Source organism: Chlamydomonas reinhardtii, chromosome 4, assembly GCF_000002595.2.
Source record: "Chlamydomonas reinhardtii strain CC-503 cw92 mt+ chromosome 4, whole genome shotgun sequence".
Classification (NCBI taxonomy): domain Eukaryota; kingdom Viridiplantae; phylum Chlorophyta; class Chlorophyceae; order Chlamydomonadales; family Chlamydomonadaceae; genus Chlamydomonas; species Chlamydomonas reinhardtii.
Window position 1 is genome coordinate 1,252,368 of NC_057007.1, and position 17,347 is coordinate 1,269,714.

The window sequence follows — 17,347 nt, forward strand, 5'->3', positions numbered from 1 at the left end:
CACTGGACGTGGAGCAGTCAGCAGGCACGAGTATGCCGTTGGTATTACAGTGGCTGCTTGCCGCAGCCCTCGCCGCATCCGGAGCCTTCACTTGCACGCGATGAAGTCTCGCCGTCCGTTTGTGCATGCATCCGTCTTACGACAACCCAGGCCCAGAAGGTGCACATAAACATTTTTTACATGCTGCACTAAACTGGGGCATCAGCGACAACTCAGACGAAACAATCAGCTTATGCCAGAACGTCAGTGCAGCCGCTACTCCGCATTCAAGTAGGAATTGTTGACAAATGCAAAATTGGTCATCTGCAGCACAGAAAGGGATTGTGAGCGGAAAGGGTGAAAAGCGAACGGAACAGCTCCGAAACCGGCCCTGCACATGATGCGGCTTACCTCCAGCAGCGCACCGATTGGCGTGGTGGGCTTCTGGCTGGTGCGAGCAGAGCGACGGACTGGGGTGAGGACCTGCGTCGCAGCGAGCACGCAGCGCTGAAGCCAATCACGCCGGTTCGCTGTGCGAACATGCCAACTCACCACGTCCGTGCCCAGCTTCTCCCTGTGGGCGCGGCCCGCCTTCACCGGGCTGTGGTCGAGGCACGCGGGGCAGGGTAACTCGTAAGAACGGTGCGAGGGCGTGGATGGTTCGTGACAGGGGCTGGGGCAGTGCGGGCAGGCCGATCCGTGTGGGCCCACCGCAAGATTGAACACAACCCCAACAATCCAACAACGGAACCCTTGAAACCTTCCTAATCGCAAACGCACCTGAAGAGTTTCACGCTGCCCAGCGCCTGCTGCTGCTGCTGCTGCTGTGGCGCCGCCAGGTGCTCCCCATTGTAGCTGTGTGTGGCTCCCTCGCTGGCGGCCCTGTGCGCCCCACTTCCGGCTGGCGCCTCAGAGGCTACCGCTGCCACACGCCGCTGCGACGACGTGCCTCCCGCGGCCGCCGCCGCCGCCGCCGCAGTGACGCCACCTACTGGCGCGGTGTGGGCTTCACCCCGGCTCGGAGCCGCAGGCGCGGTGATGCCATTCAAGGGCATTGCAGCAGAGGCCGCAGCTGGCACGCCATCCCGCTCTACCAGGGTTGCGGCCGCGGGCACGGGCACGGCCGCGGGCCCGCAGCCTCCAGCCCTGGCTGGCGGGCAGTGGGGCTGTGCAAGGCTATCAGCGCCGGTGGCGTTGTTCCCGCCGCTGAGGCCGCCACTCGCCTCTGTGGCGCCGCTCGCCGAGGGGCACACCTTGCCGCTGCTCATATGGCTGCTGGTGCTTGTAGCGGCCGTGCCGCCACAACCGCCCCCGCTGCAGCTACGGCCACCACCGCCACCGCCACCGGCACCGGCACCAGTACCACCATGAGACACGGCGCTGGTGGCGGTGTCGTGTGTCCTGTGTCCGCCGCCGCACACGAGCGGCGGCGCGCCTGCAGACACGGCGACCGGAAGCTGTGCGGAGCCAGGGGCAGCCGCAGCACTGGTAGCGGCGGCGGCGCTGGCAGTCGCGGTTGCGGTTGAGGGTGTGGCCTGCCAAGACCCCCCAGGGCCTGCAGACGCAGCCCAGGCCGCACTGCCTCCGCCACCGCTGCTGCCGCCGCTTTGGTAGGAGCTGCACGGGTGTGCGGCGAAGGTGGTGGTGGCAGTGGAGGCCGCTGATGTGGTGGGTACGGCGAACCGCGTGGCTTCGGCTGCCGCCTCGCTGCCGCCAAAGCCAGAGTCCACGCCCAGACCGCGGAGCTCTCGGCTCAGGTTTCGGCCCCTGCATGATAATGACGGAATGACGCAATTGAGAGGGACAGGTTGCAATCTCTAACGTGTGCCTGCGGAGAAATTTGGCATCATGGGGGTGTGCATGACACCTGTGTCCCATGCAGTGCGCAGTCAGAGGGCACAGCTGTACGGCGATGCAATGCCGCTGCATAAAGCGTGATGGATCAGGCTGTGTACAGTGGAATCGCGATAGGTGCTGGCGTCTTTCTCACCCGCGCGGTGGGCTGAACCAGCATGCGTCGTCGCCTGGTCGGATGCGCGGCTTGAGCACTCCTGCAGGCATGGGTGAAGTCAGCGAAGCGTTGGAGGTGGGGACTTCGCATTGTTAGTCTTAAGCATCTTCGATAATTAGTTGGGTGCTGGGCGGGAACATGAACACTGCGTGTCGTGCGGGCACCGAAGTGACCTCGATTCGCCGAAAGCTGCATGTCCATAAGGTAGGTGGGTCTGTTGCGTAGCCATGCTACTCACCTGTCGCCAGGCCGCTCAGCTGCGGCTGGTCCTTTGCCGGCCGGTCGGCCGGCACCCGCAGCGCCGTCTTGGACCGGAACTCAGTGCACAGGCTGTCCACGTGAACGGAGCTCGCGGAGGCACTCTGCGAGACGCGCGTTGGTGCTGTGTGACGGTGCGGTGGTGCAGGATGGTGCATGCGCTCAGGTTCGTGCGCCGACAAAGCTAGTCAAAGCTGCACCAGCGGTCGGCATCAGGCAGACAGTGTGACACAATTGCGTTATGCTAGTTTTGTATCCAAGCATACGCACCTTGACCGGTGTTTTAAAAACCTGGTGTGATAGGGTGGGCTGAGAAGGGGCGCGGCACGAGAGGGAGCGGTCGACGCCGCCACTGTGGCTGGAGGGTGCCGGCGCGGCTGCCACACGCTGGGGGCCCGTGCTTGTCGCAATCGACCCTGTCGGCCGCTGCAACGCCAGCGCCGGCGTCCTCTGCAGTGTTATGCGTTGAGTACTATTTGATTCCTCGCAGATGAAAACCGTTTTGCTGGAAAGCTCACCTGAGGCGGTCCGAGCCGAAGGCCAGGGGTCAACAACGAACGTGTTTCTGCCGAGCTCGAGCCATACATGGAGCTCGCAGCTAAATGTTCATTGAAATTGTCGTGTACTTGTATTCTTGCTGCCTTCTGGCCCTTTATGCCAGGCGTTTTGGGGTTCGACATATCGCCCAAGCTGGCGACGGAGCTGTCGATACTAATATGTGTTTGCACGTGTAGACTGGATACGCTTATCGGTCCTTAGACAAGAGCGAGTAAGCCAAAGGCCGGATCCAGCGCAGCTCGATCCAGCCATTTTGATTGTGAGTGACGGGGAGTCGGGGACTCGGGCCAAGTCGGGGAGTCGGGGCCCCCGCTTCCCGTGCCAGTGAATATTACTTTCCAATTGCTAAGCCCAACCATTCACTGTCTCCAACGGGACGTGGGGCACCTTCGGTGCGTCTACTACGTGGACGGGATGTGGAGAGGATGTGCCTCCCAACGGCCTCCAAATGTAAATGCATTATGTGAATGCGGGTGCAGGTCTTCTAGGGTTGCTACCCTGTTGGTAAAGCGTGTCGCACTCCAATCCCTGAGACCGGTGCTTAGGCCGGCCGAGTGCGGGGCGCAATTCTTGTTCATGTCTCCCCCACGTGTTGAGCGACCTTGGCAGACGTGGGGCTGGGCATGGGAAGCCAAGGGAACGGCCCGTGTGAACCGCGGCATGCTGCGCACCCGCCGTGCGTAGAGCAGTACTGCAGTAACCACATCACCCACATGCATGGTTGTGTAGATGTCGGGGACCTGCTGCACTGCAGGTACAGACAGGTCCTTAGACAAGAGCGAGTAAGCCAAAGGCCGGATCCAGCCCGGCTCGATCCAGCAATTTTGATTGAGAGTGACGGGGCCACGGGGAGCCGGGATCCCTGCTTCCCGTGGCAGTGAATATGCTTTGCCATTTGCTCAGCCCAACCACCCACTTTTTCCAACGGGACATGTGACATGCTGGGCAGGATGTGGAGAGGACGAGAGGATGTGCCTTCCTAGCCCGGCCTCCATGTACATGCATGATGTGAAGGCTGGTGCAGGTCCTCTAGGGGTGCTACCCTACTAGTAAAGCGTGTTGCATTTCAATCTCTGTTACCGGTGCTTATGCCGGCCGACTGCGGGGCACAATTCTTGTCCGTGTCTCCCCTCGTGTTGTACAGACTTGGGGCTGGGCGTGGGGTTCCGCGCGGAAAACTGCATGGCTAGCACACACCAACTGTAGTAGGACAGTCGGTAAAAGACACATCTAGATGCCCCAGGGCGCCGTCCGCAGGGTCATATACTTGTGTGTCGTAGAACTTCCGTGTTCCGCCCACACTCTCCCCCTTCTGGACTGCACGTCCCGGGCAGTCACCACGCTAGCGTAGAGAGTACTTCTTTGCACCTGTTTGTTTCTGTGGCAGTGGGGTGACGAGGCCCACGTCGCGTCTACCCGATACCTGAGTAGCGCCAGTAGCCAACTGTTTGTTGGTGCCTTTACGACTCTCGCATAGCCGAAGTGATGGACTCTACCGACGTCACCAGGATTTGAACCCCCGACCTTGTGTGGTCGCGTGCGCATTGTCCGCAGATAACGCACGTTGGGCCCTGAGCTCGATACCAAATGTAGTAGGACAGTCGGTAAAAGACACATCTAGATGCCCCAGGGCGCCGTCCGTAGAACTTCCGTGTTCCGCCCACACCAACAGACTGAAATTGATATGCGTGAAAGAACGCAACTGAAAATCCAGAATCAACGAGTGCATGCTATCTGTTGCCCTGCGCCGTACGGCCGGGATAACCAGGGATGCCCCTTTGTAACGGTCGCTTGCGGTCGCACGCCTATTGGACTTGCAGAGTAGTCGGCACCGGTGCGACGGCACGTCGGTCTGATGCCACGACCGAGTGATATCAGCTGGCCCCGGAGATGACCCCGGAGCAGTCATACAATTCTGTCTGTGTAGACGCAAGTTGTGTTAGTGGTGTCTGTTGAGTTGCACGGTGTCAAATTCTAAGTAGTCAATTTCAGTAGTTGGATAATCGCTCTGCTGCAGGCCGTATGGAATCGGGCGGCAATCGGGCTCCATGCAAGCCGGTACGACCGGCATGAACCTGGGTCAAGCAGGCGCAAGTTTTGCAAGCCAAACAGTCAGAGTCTTGCTGTGCTTGTTGCTTGTTGCTTGATTTCAGCCGGAATGAGGAGGGGCCTTTCTTTAGGCTGAGCCCCCCGAGCATGCCGTGCATAGCTCGCCCATACACTGAGAGTCGACATGAACCCTGATCATTGCCGCCTGGTTTGCAATGGGCTCGCCGCCGCCGCCACGCCGCACCGCCACGCCCCCGCGGCCGTGGTCTTGACATTCCCCCCCAAACAAGATACGCCGCGCCCGTGTGAACCGCGGCATGCTGCGCACCCGCCGTGCGTAGAGCAGCAGCCAAATGCATAGTTGTGTAGGTGACGGAGATCTGCTGCACTGCAGGTATAGGCAAATGCAAACTGGAATTGTAAGCGCAAAGTGTGGCGTCCGCAGTCAAGATGACCCGTGTTCGACTGTTTGCTGTCATGCGCGCGTATTTATTGTGCTAAGTTGCTAAATTGCTAACTGCTAAGGAGGAGCGCTTTCCTTGCCCTGTGCGTGCGTGCACGCGTGCGCTGCTGCCTTGCTGGGATCTGGGGGCTGGGGCGCGGCCCCCATGGCCAGAACACGCACGGCATTCCTTGTCGAGTTCTCGGCATGAACGCGGCGGCATGCCAAAGGTCCCTGCTGTACACTTGAAGTCGGTTCTCTTTCAACTCGGCGCCCGGGAACCGAGCCGCGTGGTCAAAGGATCCAAGCAGTGTGGCCAGGCGGCGGGTGAGGCAGCACGTACTCAACAGCAATGTTACAGAGGGGGGCACGGGCCAGTGGACATTGGCACACTCACGCCACTTGTAGTCCCTGTCCTTGTCGGGTGAGAAGCAAAATGAAAGGAGGGATCACGAAACACTCTTGGGATAATTACCGTACTCGCGGACTGAACGCCACGCCACGCCACACACACCATACAATGGACACATAATCATATAACAACGTGATTAAGCAGGTCATCAAGAGGAAGGATGCGCCCGCAGGCGCGCAAGCGCGGGCTCGCGCACCCGTCCCCACAAATCGTAACAACGCAGTCACACATTACGCCTTGCGCCAGCAAAATGTGGGCGCGGAAAATGTATCTTCACCCTCATTCGTTTCGGGTGTGTACTACCCAACGCACATCACACGCGCTCGTGGGCTTTCAGCCTGGCCGCCACCTCAAGCATCGCTCGCCACCATGTGGCCTCGCGCCCCGCCGTTTACTGCCGCAAACACCGCAGCCGGCACCGACAGACGTGCCCCCGTGCGCACGCAATCTATTGATCCGAGATCTGTCCTGCCTGCAACCTGGGGAATGCCGTCCCCAGCAGCGCCGTCGCTCCCGGTCCGGCTCAACGCATCGCCAACCAGTGGCCAACAGCCCACCGCCTCTCGCTTGCCCCGCCATTGCCCGCCATGCCCGCCCACCACCATTGCCACCAACATCAACAGAGCCCGCAGTCCTTGCGCGGCGCTCCGGGCTGCCAATCTGCTAGCCCGGTCCAGGCAACCACAGCCCGCGCATGCCTCTACCTCTACTCTTGAGTACTTGCTTGCGTCTACATCTAGCCTGATAGCCCCCGCCCAATTTGCCGATTCGGCATCCGCGCAATTCAGTGCTTGTCACTCGGTATACTCACTCTGCTCTCTCAATGCATGCACTCGTCACTCACTCATGTCAGCGCTGACTCTTAAGCTCCCACACGGCGCTATGTGCGCATGCAACGCATCTCCAGTGTGTGGCGCCGTCCGCCGCGTGCACCCACCACCTAGTCAGGTGGGAGCGCCACAGCAGCGGGCCTCACACCCTCTGCACAGCAGCCCGGGCACCATGCAGTGCACAGCCGCGGCACCAAGATACACAACCACCACCACCAACACCACCACCGCCGCGCAATGAACCGCCGCAAGCGCCTACACCAGCCTTGCGGCGGCACACTGCCACCTCGACCCGCCATATAATCCACACAGCTTCTTGTGGCCGTGATCATAAACACCACCACCATGCACCCCGCGCCTGTGCACACTCACACGATCTCTTATAGGATGACCGGTTGCCCAACAGCCCGCCCGCCTCGCGGCTCTAGGCTGGAGCAGCCTAGAGCCGCTCCAGCTCTCCCCCGCGCCACAGACAACGCCGCACGCGCGCCTCATCAGCAGGGCAGGCGGCGCCGTCCATGAAGAACATCTGCCAAACAACGCTCTGTGCCAGGCCCCGCACAGGAAACGGGGCCCACACAGCTAGGGCCGCCACAGAGCCGCATTATGAGCACGCAACCGCGAGCGAGGGTCCGTCGCCCGCTCCACGACCCGAAGCACATGGATTTGAACGCCACACTCATACAACAGTCCCCAGGTCCCACCCGCTAGGTCGTTCTGTGACAGTGGCAGTGGCTCCGATGCGCGTGCCTCCGTGACGCTTCAAACAGCGTGCCCCCAGGACGCTGCGATCCGGTCTTTCCTAGGACGTTGCTCGCTCGTGTCACCACGCAGAGCAGATGACCAAGCAGCCGCGGAGGTGTACGACCGACGCCTTTTTGCGCACACCGCGCCAGCTGCCGCCGCCGCCGCCCTTGCTTTCACATGGGGCAGCGGGCAGCGCGGTAAGCGCGTGTGCGTCACTGGGCCCGGCTGCCTGCCTCTGTCGCCGCGAGGTGTTGGCGACACTGGCAGCGGCCTCCGGAGTCCGACCGGGGCCAGCGACAGCTCTCTTGCTTCGAAAATCTAATTCCGCCGCTAATTAGGCGCCGCCAATAAAGGAGGCCGGCGCTAGACCGTCGCCGGTGTCGGCGGCGGCATTATTATGCCCGGTGTCGCCGGCCGCTTTACGAGGAGCCGGCGGCCTTGGCTGCTGCCGCCTCGCGCGCCTCCAGATCGGCCATGAGCTTGTCCAGCTCCTCCTTGCCGCCCGGCACCGCCTCCAGCTCCTAAGGGGGGGAGGAGAGGGGCAGGCGGGCGAAGAAGAGGTAAGCGCACAGAAACAGAGGTACGGGGAGACGAGAAATCCCACTGCCAGGGCCAGGCCTCCGGCGGCGCCCGCACGAGCCGGGCGCCTCGATCCGCCTCGTTCCTCCCCACCCACTGCTCGCCGCGCACTCCTCCCCGCGCACTCCTCCCCGCCCGATCCGCCGCTCGCCACGGGCCCACGGCGCATACGCCTTTCCTCCTCCAACCCCTACCCCACCCGACCCCGCCGCCCCCTTCTCCCGGCCCGCACCTGCACGCCCAGAAACATGCCGAAGGGCACGCCGCCGAACTTGTTGGTGTGGTGGATCTGATGAGCCACCATGATGCGCTTCATGTACGGCAGCTGCGGAGGCGGAAAGAAAAAACAGGACCAGGCCAGAAGTCAGGACAGAAGACCGGACCAGACAAGGGGTCAGGACGTCGTCAGGACCAGACCAGAAGTCAGGTCGTCGGTCTCTTCATTCGTGTGACTGGGCGGCCATGGCGCACACAGCCGGCGGTAGCGAGCGGCATTGACACCCGTGCGTGTGCTAGTGAGCCGCACCAAGTGTGCAGCGCCTGCGTGCCCTTCGCGCGCGCATACCCAATTGCTCTTGCCCAGCCCCCACTATACCGGTACAGCACAGTCGCACGCATCCGCACACACAAGCCCAAGCACACAGGCCAGCCCACACAGCCCGGCACGCACAGCCCCGCCCAGCACACAAAAGCCCAAGCACACACCGCCCAGCCCAAGCACACACAGCCCAGCCTAGCACGCAGCCCAGCCCAAGCACACCCAGCCCAGCCCAGCCCCCGACACACACACTCACGTTGGCGATGGGCCCCACGGGGAAGCGGCGGTGCACCAGGCCGTCGTGGAAGAACATGTAGGCGATGCCGAACAGCGTGATGCCCAGACCCGCGCCGAAGCACACGCCGCCGATCTGGGTTGGGGGTTTGGGATGGGAGGTAGGCAGGTAGTGGTGGGAAATGGGAAGAATGGGATGCCACCGCCCCGCCCGAGATGGAGCACGCGTAGTATGACAAAAGCATCCACCGCCTTCACCTCTAAAAACCATCCTCCCTCCTCCCTCTCCATCACCTCCTCTCCAGCCCCCCTCGCTCCCTCGTTCTCCGCGGCCCCCTCGTCCCCCCGGTCCCAAACGGCACCCACCACGTGCGGCGTGAAGAAGCCGTAGGCGCACAGCGCCATTGCGGGCAGGGCGTTGGCGACGGCGTAGATGTCGTTGAGCTCAAAGGGGCCGGTGCGCGGCTCGTGGTGGCTCTTGTGCAGCGCCCAGCCCGGCTCAAAGTCGTGCCACAGCACCTTGTGCGCGAAGCGGGCGTACATCTCCATGCCGAACTGCGAGGGAAGCGGGTGGGATGGGAGTTGGGAGAGCGTAAGAGTTAGGGATGGTAAATGGGATTGTGTTGGGCTGCGGACTTTCGGGGCGTGGTCTGGAACGCGAGGGATGCGGGATGAGGAGGTGGAAGGGCAGATGTGCTGTGGAGCTATGGGCGACCGATTTGAGCGCCCGCAGTGGTGTGCACCAAATGGTAGAAGCTACTGAAGGGTCATGTGGGGCGGTACGGGCCCCTCTCCTGTACCGGCTGTACATGAGATTCCGTACCCTCGTTCCGGCGTCCTACACATTCCGCGCCCCGCATCCCCCAGCCCTGTCCACCAATGGTTCCTGCACACGCCGCAGCTGCACACGCCAGACTCTGCACCCCACACAACCTGGGCGAGCTGCCGCTTCCTACCCATCCGCCCTTGTCCCCACCCCACCCCACTCCAACCCCAGGACGCTGTCATGCCCAAACCATCCTCCCGCTGGCTCCCTCACCATGCCGCCAAACACCAGCAGCAGCGTCGCCGCCATCTCGTCCACGGGCAGGTCGCCGTCCTCGGCAAAGTGCCAGGCGAAGCGGTAGTAGGTGGCAACCACGGCGATGCTCAAGACCAGCACCGTCGCGGCGATGGCAGAGAACTTGTAGGTGGCGGCCTCTCTGTCGAGGAGAGAAGATGAAGAGAGAAAGAGAAGGGGAAGAGAGAGGAAGGAGTTGGGTAAGACAGGGGGGAGAGAGAGGCAGTAGGGGAAGGAAGGAAGGGAGTGAGTTGTGGCGTGGCAGAAGGCCACGCGTCCGCCACCGCACCCCCCGAGGTGGCCAGACAGAGCACACACGCAACATCCCGGACGTGGGCGACTTACTGGGCGCGTTGCTGCTTGCGCTCGAGGCGTTTGAGCTCAAATTCGGATAGCTTCTTCTCCTGCGGCGCCTCCATGACCTGCAGCCAAGCGCCCAGAAAGTCGTTGGTCGGAATCGCAATCGACTGGCGGAGACAGCTCTGGCAGGACGAGCGGCCGGCAGCCGACGGCCGCCACAAGTGCAATATTTAGAAGCTGAAAGGGCTGTTTGCGGCAACGCTGGGAGCTCGCAGGTCGTGTCCCTTCCACGCGAGCCCAAGGCGAGCTTCAATCGGCCCGCGAACCACACACCGCCGCTGCGCCCGCCGACGCAGATGTGTCCCTGGCTAGTCAATTGCCTGGCAGTCGTCTATATAGTTGTGCGTCTTAATTTGCACCAGCAACGCCACTGCGCAAACGCGCAGGCCGTGATGCAAGCGGCGTCTGATTCCTCTGTACCTGCGAGGTCTCCGACGCCACAATGGGGTCCGCGACCTTCACAGGCTGCAGCCGTAGGTTTGACACCATTCCAGGTCGAGGCACCAGGGTTGGGCGCAACACCTGGGGCTGGGCGCGTGCCCCTAGCGCGACAGCAGGACGCGAAGCCAGCATCATGGTTGCAAGGAGTCTACAAAGTGACTGGTGTGAAGTTGTTACGCTAAGCAGGCGCACCTATGGTGCTGTATGGGTCAAGTGCACACAAGTCTATGCAAGTTGATCGATTGCAAGCGAGCCGACGAGTGCGCAGGCACCGTGGCGTGAGTCTGTGTATGGCAATACACGAGTAATGCAGACGTGGGGCGCTAATTCGCTGCAAACCACCGCTGGGAAACACCTGTACGGCCAGCCAGAGATCGGGGAGGGACATTCAGGGCCGCGCTGCACATTTTGTACCTCCCGCTGCATGTGTAGGTAGTGCGCAGGTGGCCTTGAATTGCCATGTTGAGGGCTGGGGTAGTCATTTCACGAGCTGTGCGCTGGCTGGCAGAGGCCTGGCGCTCGCTCGCGAATGGAAGCTTTACTTTCAGACTCCCCTCAGTCCGGCTTCGAACCTGCCGCGACATGTGCATTGTCCCTCCATGTTTCCGCATTGCAAGCGAGCAGGGGCATAACCCTCACGGTGGAGGACGTGCTCTGTCCGCCCATCGCTTGGGTCGCTTTTGGTCTTTTTGTGTTGGCATAAAATATCCCCAAGCTCGCTCAAATGCTCTCATCCGACAGCTTACATCTAGAAGCTGACACATGGCGGGAGCTCGCCACCCCTCTCAACGACCCCGGCGGCTACGTCGGGCTAGCTTGGGGCACCACCGGGGCACGGCTTGGGGCACGCCCAACCGCCCGGCCAGGCCGCGGCCCCGTTGGCAGCACATATTCGCGGCATCTCGCCTTGAACAAATGGACCTCCGAGCTGCGACGAGTCTCCCAGGCCCTTTGGGGATTTGCATGATACAGACATACAGTGATTGAGGCCCCCGTTGCCCTACATGTCACAGCGCAGGAGGGGCGCCAAGGTGCGATGGGACAGGGTAAGGGTGTGCGATGGGACAGTTGTAAGGCAGGTTGGTGAAGTCCCATAGGGTGCATGGTATTCCCAGACCCCAACAAGGAATTTGCAGCGTCAAGGCAAGAGCCTGCCTGATTCGGGATGCCGGGATGCGTAGGGCGCGGTGCCTGTTGTTCCTCATGCGTTTGCACGTGCCAACGAGTCACTTGCGCTATTAGCCAGCCTGCCAGACTTTCGGCCGGCGTGAGCGGTGGGACCTCGACCTGGCTCAACCTATCCTCATTCATCCCCAGGCTTACTTCGACAGCTGTGGGCGGCGGACTGGCAGTCCACACTCCTCCCATTGTAGTCTCAATTCACGGCGCGCTCACTCCTCTCGCTGACGACAGCCCCTTTCCATGACACAATCTGACAACTGCCATGCTGCACACCACGTTGCCTGTGAATCCCAGGTATGGTATCCTACGCACCTGCTTCACGCCTGCCTACCCTGCTGCCTACGCCCACATTTCTCATGCCCTGAACTCTTGTCAAAAGTGCATCCGCCGTGGGGCGGAATGGTGTGTTCAAAGCATCAGTCCCTCAGCCTGCACACTCTCCACATCACAAAAGTAACCCGCACCAGTCACCGACCCCTCTCATGTCATCGCTCGGAATCTTCCTCTCCCTGCACTCAGTGCAACACACTTCCCTGCAGCACCGCGGCCACGTGTGCCATGTTACTCTCTCTCATCCGACAACCCTGAACGATACGGTTCAATTCCAAACCGCTGTGTCAACGCAACCCAAACACCTTTCACTCTTTCATGTCCCTTATTTCCTACTCCATGTAGTCCCAGCAACATCAACGTCGGTCCGTTTCACCAGGTGGTGTGTGTCTTCCGCCTGACACCTCCCATCACAATCTCACACTCTCCCACCTCCTCCCTTGCCTCTACACACCTCAAGCCATCACGCCAACAGGCGCCAGCTGCCGCTGCCGCTGCAGCAGCCCGTGCTCCCCCGCGCCCGGCTTGCCGCCCTCTCCACCACCGCCGCTGCTGCTGCCACCTGCCACCAACTCCATCGCCCCCTCCACCAACCCCTTCACGCCCTCGCTCAGCAAGGGCAGCGAAGACAGCGGCTGCGCAGCCACAGAGCCGCTGTGTCCGGATCCAAATCCGGAGGCCGCTGCGGAGGCGGAGGAAGCTGACCCTGCTCGGCTGGCGGGAGCGGGGCTGCCTGTAGCTGCTGCTGCCGCCGCCGCGGTGGCGGCTGTAGCCGCCGCCGCTGCCGGCACGGGCAGCGGCCCGGGCGCCAGGGCTGCGCCGCGGGCAATCTGGCGGCACTTGGGCAGCTCCCACCAGGGCGCGTAGGGCCAGCGGTGGTGCTCCTGAGGGGTAGGGTTGCAAGCTTAAGCCACTGGGGACAGGGTACAAGCAGGGGAATCAGGGAGGGGTGGGGTGTGTGGAGGCCGGCGGTGGGTGCGGAATGTGGGACTTGGCGAAGGGCGGGCGCGGGGGAAGGCACGGCGGCACGTGGCACTGAGGGGCGTGTGAACAGACACGGTACCGACCTGCCCCGTCATCCCGGCGCAACCTCCAACATGATCCACTTGCCCGCAGCCCCCCTCCCCCCCTCACACACACCCACGGCCCCCACAGCCCCCACAGCCCCAGCGCGCCGCTCACCCAGTGCAGGTCGAAGTGGTAGCAGGTGAGGAACGACTGCAGCCGGGAGGCGGAGCTGGTGCGGGATACCTGCACGTGTGCATGTGCGTGTGTGTGTATGTGTGTGTATGTGTGTGTTAAAAAATCGAAAGGAAAATGTGTGTGCGTGTGTGTGCGTGTGCGTGTGCGTGTGCGTGTGCGTGTGTGTGTGCGTGTGCGTGTGTTGTGCGTGTGTGTGTGCGTGTGCGTGTGCGTGTGCGTGTGCGTGTGCGTGTGCGTGTGCGTGTGCGTGTGCGTGTGCATGTGCATGTGCGTGTGTGTGCGTGTGTGTGTGCGTGTGCGTGTGCGTGTGCGTGTGCGTGTGCGTGTGCGTGTGCGTGTGCGTGTGCGTGTGCGTGTGCGTGTGCGTGTGCGTGTGCGTGTGCGTGTGCGTGTGCGTGTGCATGTGCATGTGCGTGTGTGTGTGTGTGTGTGTGCGTGTGCGTGTGCGTGTGCGTGTGCGTGTGCGTGTGCGTGTGCATGTGCATGTGCGCGTGTGTGTGTGTGTGTGTGTGTGTGTGTGTGTGTGTGTGTGTGTGTGTGTGTGTGTGTGTGCGTGTGTGTGTGTGTGTTGACACGTGATCGTGCATGGCTACATGTTTCGCCCGTGTTGTGCTTGGCAACGGGTTAGGTTGCGGAAGGGTGGGTCAGGAGTTTGCAGGGGTGATGCGTTGGCACAAGTTGCGAGGGCCGACGTGTGTTACGACCCCGTGATGCTGCGGCTCACACCGGCTGGCAGACCCCCCTCACAGGGGTGACATGGGAGTGATACAAGGTGGGCTGGGCGCCGGGCGCCGGGTACTGGGCCTCTGAACAAGGGGTGTTCTACCGACTAGCCCCCACGCCTACACACGTAGCGTGTGCACACATGCGCGCTCACAAACGCACACCCCAACCCCCACGGACCCAAACTTCCACGCACTGTCACATACTGCCACTCGCACACACACACACACACACGGCTGGCAAGCGGCCGCACCTGCCAGGGCATGGCGCCGGTGTGCCCCTTCTCCGGGTGGTGCGGCACGTAGGTGCCTGTGCGTGCGTAGGTGCGTGCGTAGTGGGGGTTGCGGGCCTCACAGCAACCCCAGTGCAGCACCCCCCTTCGATTCACTTTGGGCTGGTACCCCCCCCCCCCTACACACACATACACACCCTCAAGCTGTGTCCGCCTATCCCACCCTAACCACCCAAACCACCCTAACCACCTTAACCACCATAACCACACCCACCGTAGTAGAACAGGCGGAAGGCGGACAGGATGGGCGCCTGAAGAGTGGAGGGGCGGGGCAGTGGAGGCGCTGGCGTTCCAAACCCAACACCAAGCGCAACGTCTCCCTCCTGCGTCGTCTTCGTGCCTCTGACTCCTTACTGAGAATGGTGAAAACAAGCCTCCCCTAGCCTGCTGTCCCTTGATTCCCTGCTTGTATCCTGTTCCCAATGCTGTTAATCAATGCTGTTAACCTTGCAAACCCCTCCCGCCTCGACTGTTTCCTTACGGGGTTGGTTCAGAGTTAGCACCCCCCCCCCCGCCCGCCTCACCGCCGTCATGAACAGCAGCTGGTTGGCCAGCGGCGCACCCGCCAGCAGCAGCAGGTTGGACCAGACCGCGATCTTGAGGAACTGGCTGAGGGTCATGTACGACACCATGAACCTGGGCGGGGGGAGGGGGGGGCGGGGGTGGAGGTGGGTTGGAGGGGGGGGGGATGCGGTAGCGGGAGTGGGGGGAGGGGGAGACTTGGCTGTGGCACATTCTGAGACAAACCTCCACCTCCAGCGCCACTCTTTGCCACTGGCTCCCACCGCCCTCCCACGGCCCTCCCATCGCCCATGCCCACCTTCACACGCCCCCCTGTACAGCTGTACTGGACGTCGGTACCTCGTACATGTGACTTCATCGCTGGGATCACCATGAACGACTACCTCCCCCCCCTCCAGCCCCCCCGCCCCCCGCCAAAACACACACGCACGCACTCTTCCACTCACTGCGCGAACCACACCGCCAGGTTGGGGTTGCCGCGGTGGAAGTCCGGATCCACACGCGGCTCCCCGGTGTGGTTGTGGTGCTCCCAGTGCCTGTTGGCGCCGTGGTGGGGGAGAGGTTGGGGGAGAGGTGTGTGTGTGGGGGGGGGTTACATTCATGATTACTTGAGGAAGTGGTAAACGGTAGTCGGTAGACAATCGTGGGGAACAGGGAGGCGTGGGATAGGTGGAGTTGGTGGGGGTGGCAGCGTGGCGTTGGTAGCGTGGCGTGGCGTGGAGGGAGATGAGGGGGAGACAGGCTGCGTGAGCCGTGATGATCGTCGTTCCTCATGAGCTACAGCCACTCAAAGATTTCCTCCTTTGCACCGCACAACCGTTCAACTGGCGCACAAGCCGGGGCCGCAACTGGAGGAGCCCAACCCCCCGTCTTGGCCGCATCATAGTTGGGTTCGGAACAAACTCCCGTGCCCCGCTCCCCAGGCATACTGGGGTCATCCCGCTTGACTCACTTGCGGTGCAGGACGGAGTAGTCAAACCAGGCGTCTGTCAGCAAGGAGGGTGCGTGCAGGGGGCGCGCGCAGGGGGAGGAGGAGGGGGTGAACAGCGGCGTGCCGGCACGTGCAGGGGATGGCGCAAGCGACCCGGCTCTCCCCCCGCACATGCAAGGACCCATCCCACCCCACACAAGCGCCCCCCCAAGTCGTGCCGTTCCTGGCTGGCCGGCGGCGCGTGCGCAGCCGCGAAGGCAAACCCACATCACTCCTACTGTCCCTACCACGCCTGTACCGCCACTACCAGCTACCCTTCTCCACTCTTTGTGTGCTGGCGCGCCGCCGGCCTTCTGGCACCGAACGCATAGCCCCCTTGCCTCGCGCCTAAACCCTAAGGAACTGCAAAGAGCTCACATAGGCTGATTGCCAGCTGGCCCAGAAAGTCTGCGGGGAGAGCAAGGGCCGCGTGGGGTGAAGAAGTTGTGCAAGGTGCGTTTGTTGGGTTGGGGGAATTTGACTTTGGGGGGGGGGGAGCTATGATTAATTTCACTGAAAGCAGCAGGGGCGGCACGGGCGGGAACTGTAAACTACTAGCATTGCCCCTCGCGGGTTCAATACAGTGGCGTCAGCGCTATCACCATGTTCGCGGCGGTGCAGCTGCCACGCATCCGCGCGTCACACACACCTAGCGTGTCACTTGGTCAGACCCCGGCCTCGCCCTCGCCCTTCTTCAGTGCTCACGCTCTAACCCTTGCACCAATGCCGACCAAACCGCAAGCCAGCCGCAGAGTTGGCCCCGTTAAGCGACGCAGCTCACCGTTCAGGCGCCGGTTGCGCAGCGCGATGGTGCCATGCATCGCGTCGTGCGTGGTGATGAAGAGCCCGGTGTAAAGGAATTCCAGGCTAAAGAATACAGCAGCAATGGTTGCCCAGGACGTGGCTGTCTCGCCCACTTTGAGCGCCCATGGCAGCTTGACGAACCACAGCCCGTAGACAAACAGCGTCGCCCACAGCGCGATGACTGTCACAGCGACCGCAATGCCACCTAGGTCTGAACGCGGCGGGCGGTACAGGTGAACGCGCTCGCGCAGCGTGCGCTTGTCAGAATCCTCGCGCGGCAGGTGATATTGGCGCTGCCACAGCTTCAGTATGTCCTCCGCCATCCTACGCGAGCGGAACTGCTTCGTGAACTGCTTGACGCGTCGTGCGGTCAGCGCTGCGGCAAGTAGCGCAAATCGACTGTGTTTGGTCCTAGAACACGGTCGCGCGGAAGTGGGTTGTATCCCAGGGCCCATCGTGGGGCCCTGGATGAATCAGGAACGCGGAATGCGCTGCTCGCGGCCCGACCGAGGACCTATGACGCAAGCACGTCAATTGAGGGGCTGTGCATGCGCGACAACCGTCGAGCGAGCCCGCGCGCTCCTGCGCTGCTCCGATGGGTACCTACACCAATGCCAAGCTGCAAACTAGTTCAGAAACGCACTCGGGCCCTGCACTAGGCTTGCCGCTGTCGCATTTCAAATTGGCGGGAGCGCTGAGGCGCTTGACAGCGAACTTGGGCAGTGCTGCTTGGATAATTGCCAGCAAGAAATGCGCACCATTCAATTTTTAAGCGCGAAATAGTCGCGCTCCGCCGGGGCCGGCCGAGGCCGCGCCGGCCGAC

General features: G+C 62.2%; 4 protein-coding genes across 5 annotated transcripts in view; 1 reads left to right on the forward strand and 3 right to left on the reverse strand.

Annotated features, from left to right (window-relative positions):
* Positions 1–32: 32 nt before the first annotated feature.
* On the reverse strand, positions 33–3,257 carry CHLRE_04g215100v5 (uncharacterized protein). Its single transcript, XM_043061680.1, has 8 exons — positions 2,767–3,257; positions 2,519–2,698; positions 2,229–2,352; positions 1,970–2,030; positions 760–1,746; positions 532–580; positions 391–462; positions 33–303 (listed from the first exon to the last, which is right to left on the reverse strand). Exons 1-8 carry the CDS (start codon positions 2,833–2,835, stop codon positions 256–258), a joined length of 1,590 nt encoding a protein of 529 aa, XP_042925106.1. The 5' UTR covers positions 2,836–3,257; the 3' UTR covers positions 33–255.
* Positions 3,258–5,640: 2,383 nt separating this feature from the next.
* Positions 5,641–10,787, reverse strand: CHLRE_04g215050v5 (uncharacterized protein). Its single transcript, XM_001698646.2, has 7 exons — positions 10,478–10,787; positions 10,043–10,119; positions 9,677–9,839; positions 9,004–9,192; positions 8,660–8,773; positions 8,098–8,190; positions 5,641–7,807 (listed from the first exon to the last, which is right to left on the reverse strand). Exons 1-7 carry the CDS (start codon positions 10,631–10,633, stop codon positions 7,706–7,708), a joined length of 894 nt encoding a protein of 297 aa, XP_001698698.1. The 5' UTR covers positions 10,634–10,787; the 3' UTR covers positions 5,641–7,705.
* A 906-nt stretch (positions 10,788–11,693) lies between these two features.
* Positions 11,694–16,977, reverse strand: CHLRE_04g215000v5 (uncharacterized protein). Its single transcript, XM_001698647.2, has 9 exons — positions 16,502–16,977; positions 16,099–16,128; positions 15,703–15,736; positions 15,197–15,286; positions 14,753–14,864; positions 14,443–14,479; positions 14,190–14,245; positions 13,193–13,261; positions 11,694–12,894 (listed from the first exon to the last, which is right to left on the reverse strand). Exons 1-9 carry the CDS (start codon positions 16,845–16,847, stop codon positions 12,466–12,468), a joined length of 1,203 nt encoding a protein of 400 aa, XP_001698699.2. The 5' UTR covers positions 16,848–16,977; the 3' UTR covers positions 11,694–12,465.
* Positions 16,978–17,127: 150 nt separating this feature from the next.
* The window catches only part of CHLRE_04g215001v5 (uncharacterized protein), a 7,422-nt gene continuing 7,202 nt past the window's right edge, over positions 17,128–17,347 (forward strand). For both annotated transcript variants that reach the window (XM_043061678.1, XM_043061679.1), the window contains exon 1: positions 17,128–17,347. This exon is cut by the window's right edge and continues 935 nt beyond it. The gene's annotated coding sequence lies outside the window, so the exon portion shown is untranslated.

Coding starts and splice junctions, on each gene's coding strand:
- CHLRE_04g215100v5 (XM_043061680.1), bottom strand. CDS start 2,835: ATGTATGGCTCGAGCTCGGCAGAAACACGTTCGTTGTTGACCCCTGGC. Junction 581..759: donor GGCAGCGTGAAACTCTTCAG/GTGCGTTTGCGA, acceptor CCTCGACCACAG/CCCGGTGAAGGCGGGCCGCG. Junction 463..531: donor AGAAGCTGGGCACGGACGTG/GTGAGTTGGCAT, acceptor GCTGCGACGCAG/GTCCTCACCCCAGTCCGTCG.
- CHLRE_04g215050v5 (XM_001698646.2), bottom strand. CDS start 10,633: ATGATGCTGGCTTCGCGTCCTGCTGTCGCGCTAGGGGCACGCGCCCAG. Junction 10,120..10,477: donor TGGCGTCGGAGACCTCGCAG/GTACAGAGGAAT, acceptor GCTTGGCTGCAG/GTCATGGAGGCGCCGCAGGA. Junction 7,808..8,097: donor GCATGTTTCTGGGCGTGCAG/GTGCGGGCCGGG, acceptor TCCCCCCCTTAG/GAGCTGGAGGCGGTGCCGGG.
- CHLRE_04g215000v5 (XM_001698647.2), bottom strand. CDS start 16,847: ATGGCGGAGGACATACTGAAGCTGTGGCAGCGCCAATATCACCTGCCG. Junction 16,129..16,501: donor GCGCAACCGGCGCCTGAACG/GTGAGCTGCGTC, acceptor CTCTCCCCGCAG/ACTTTCTGGGCCAGCTGGCA. Junction 12,895..13,192: donor ACCACTTCGACCTGCACTGG/GTGAGCGGCGCG, acceptor CCTACCCCTCAG/GAGCACCACCGCTGGCCCTA.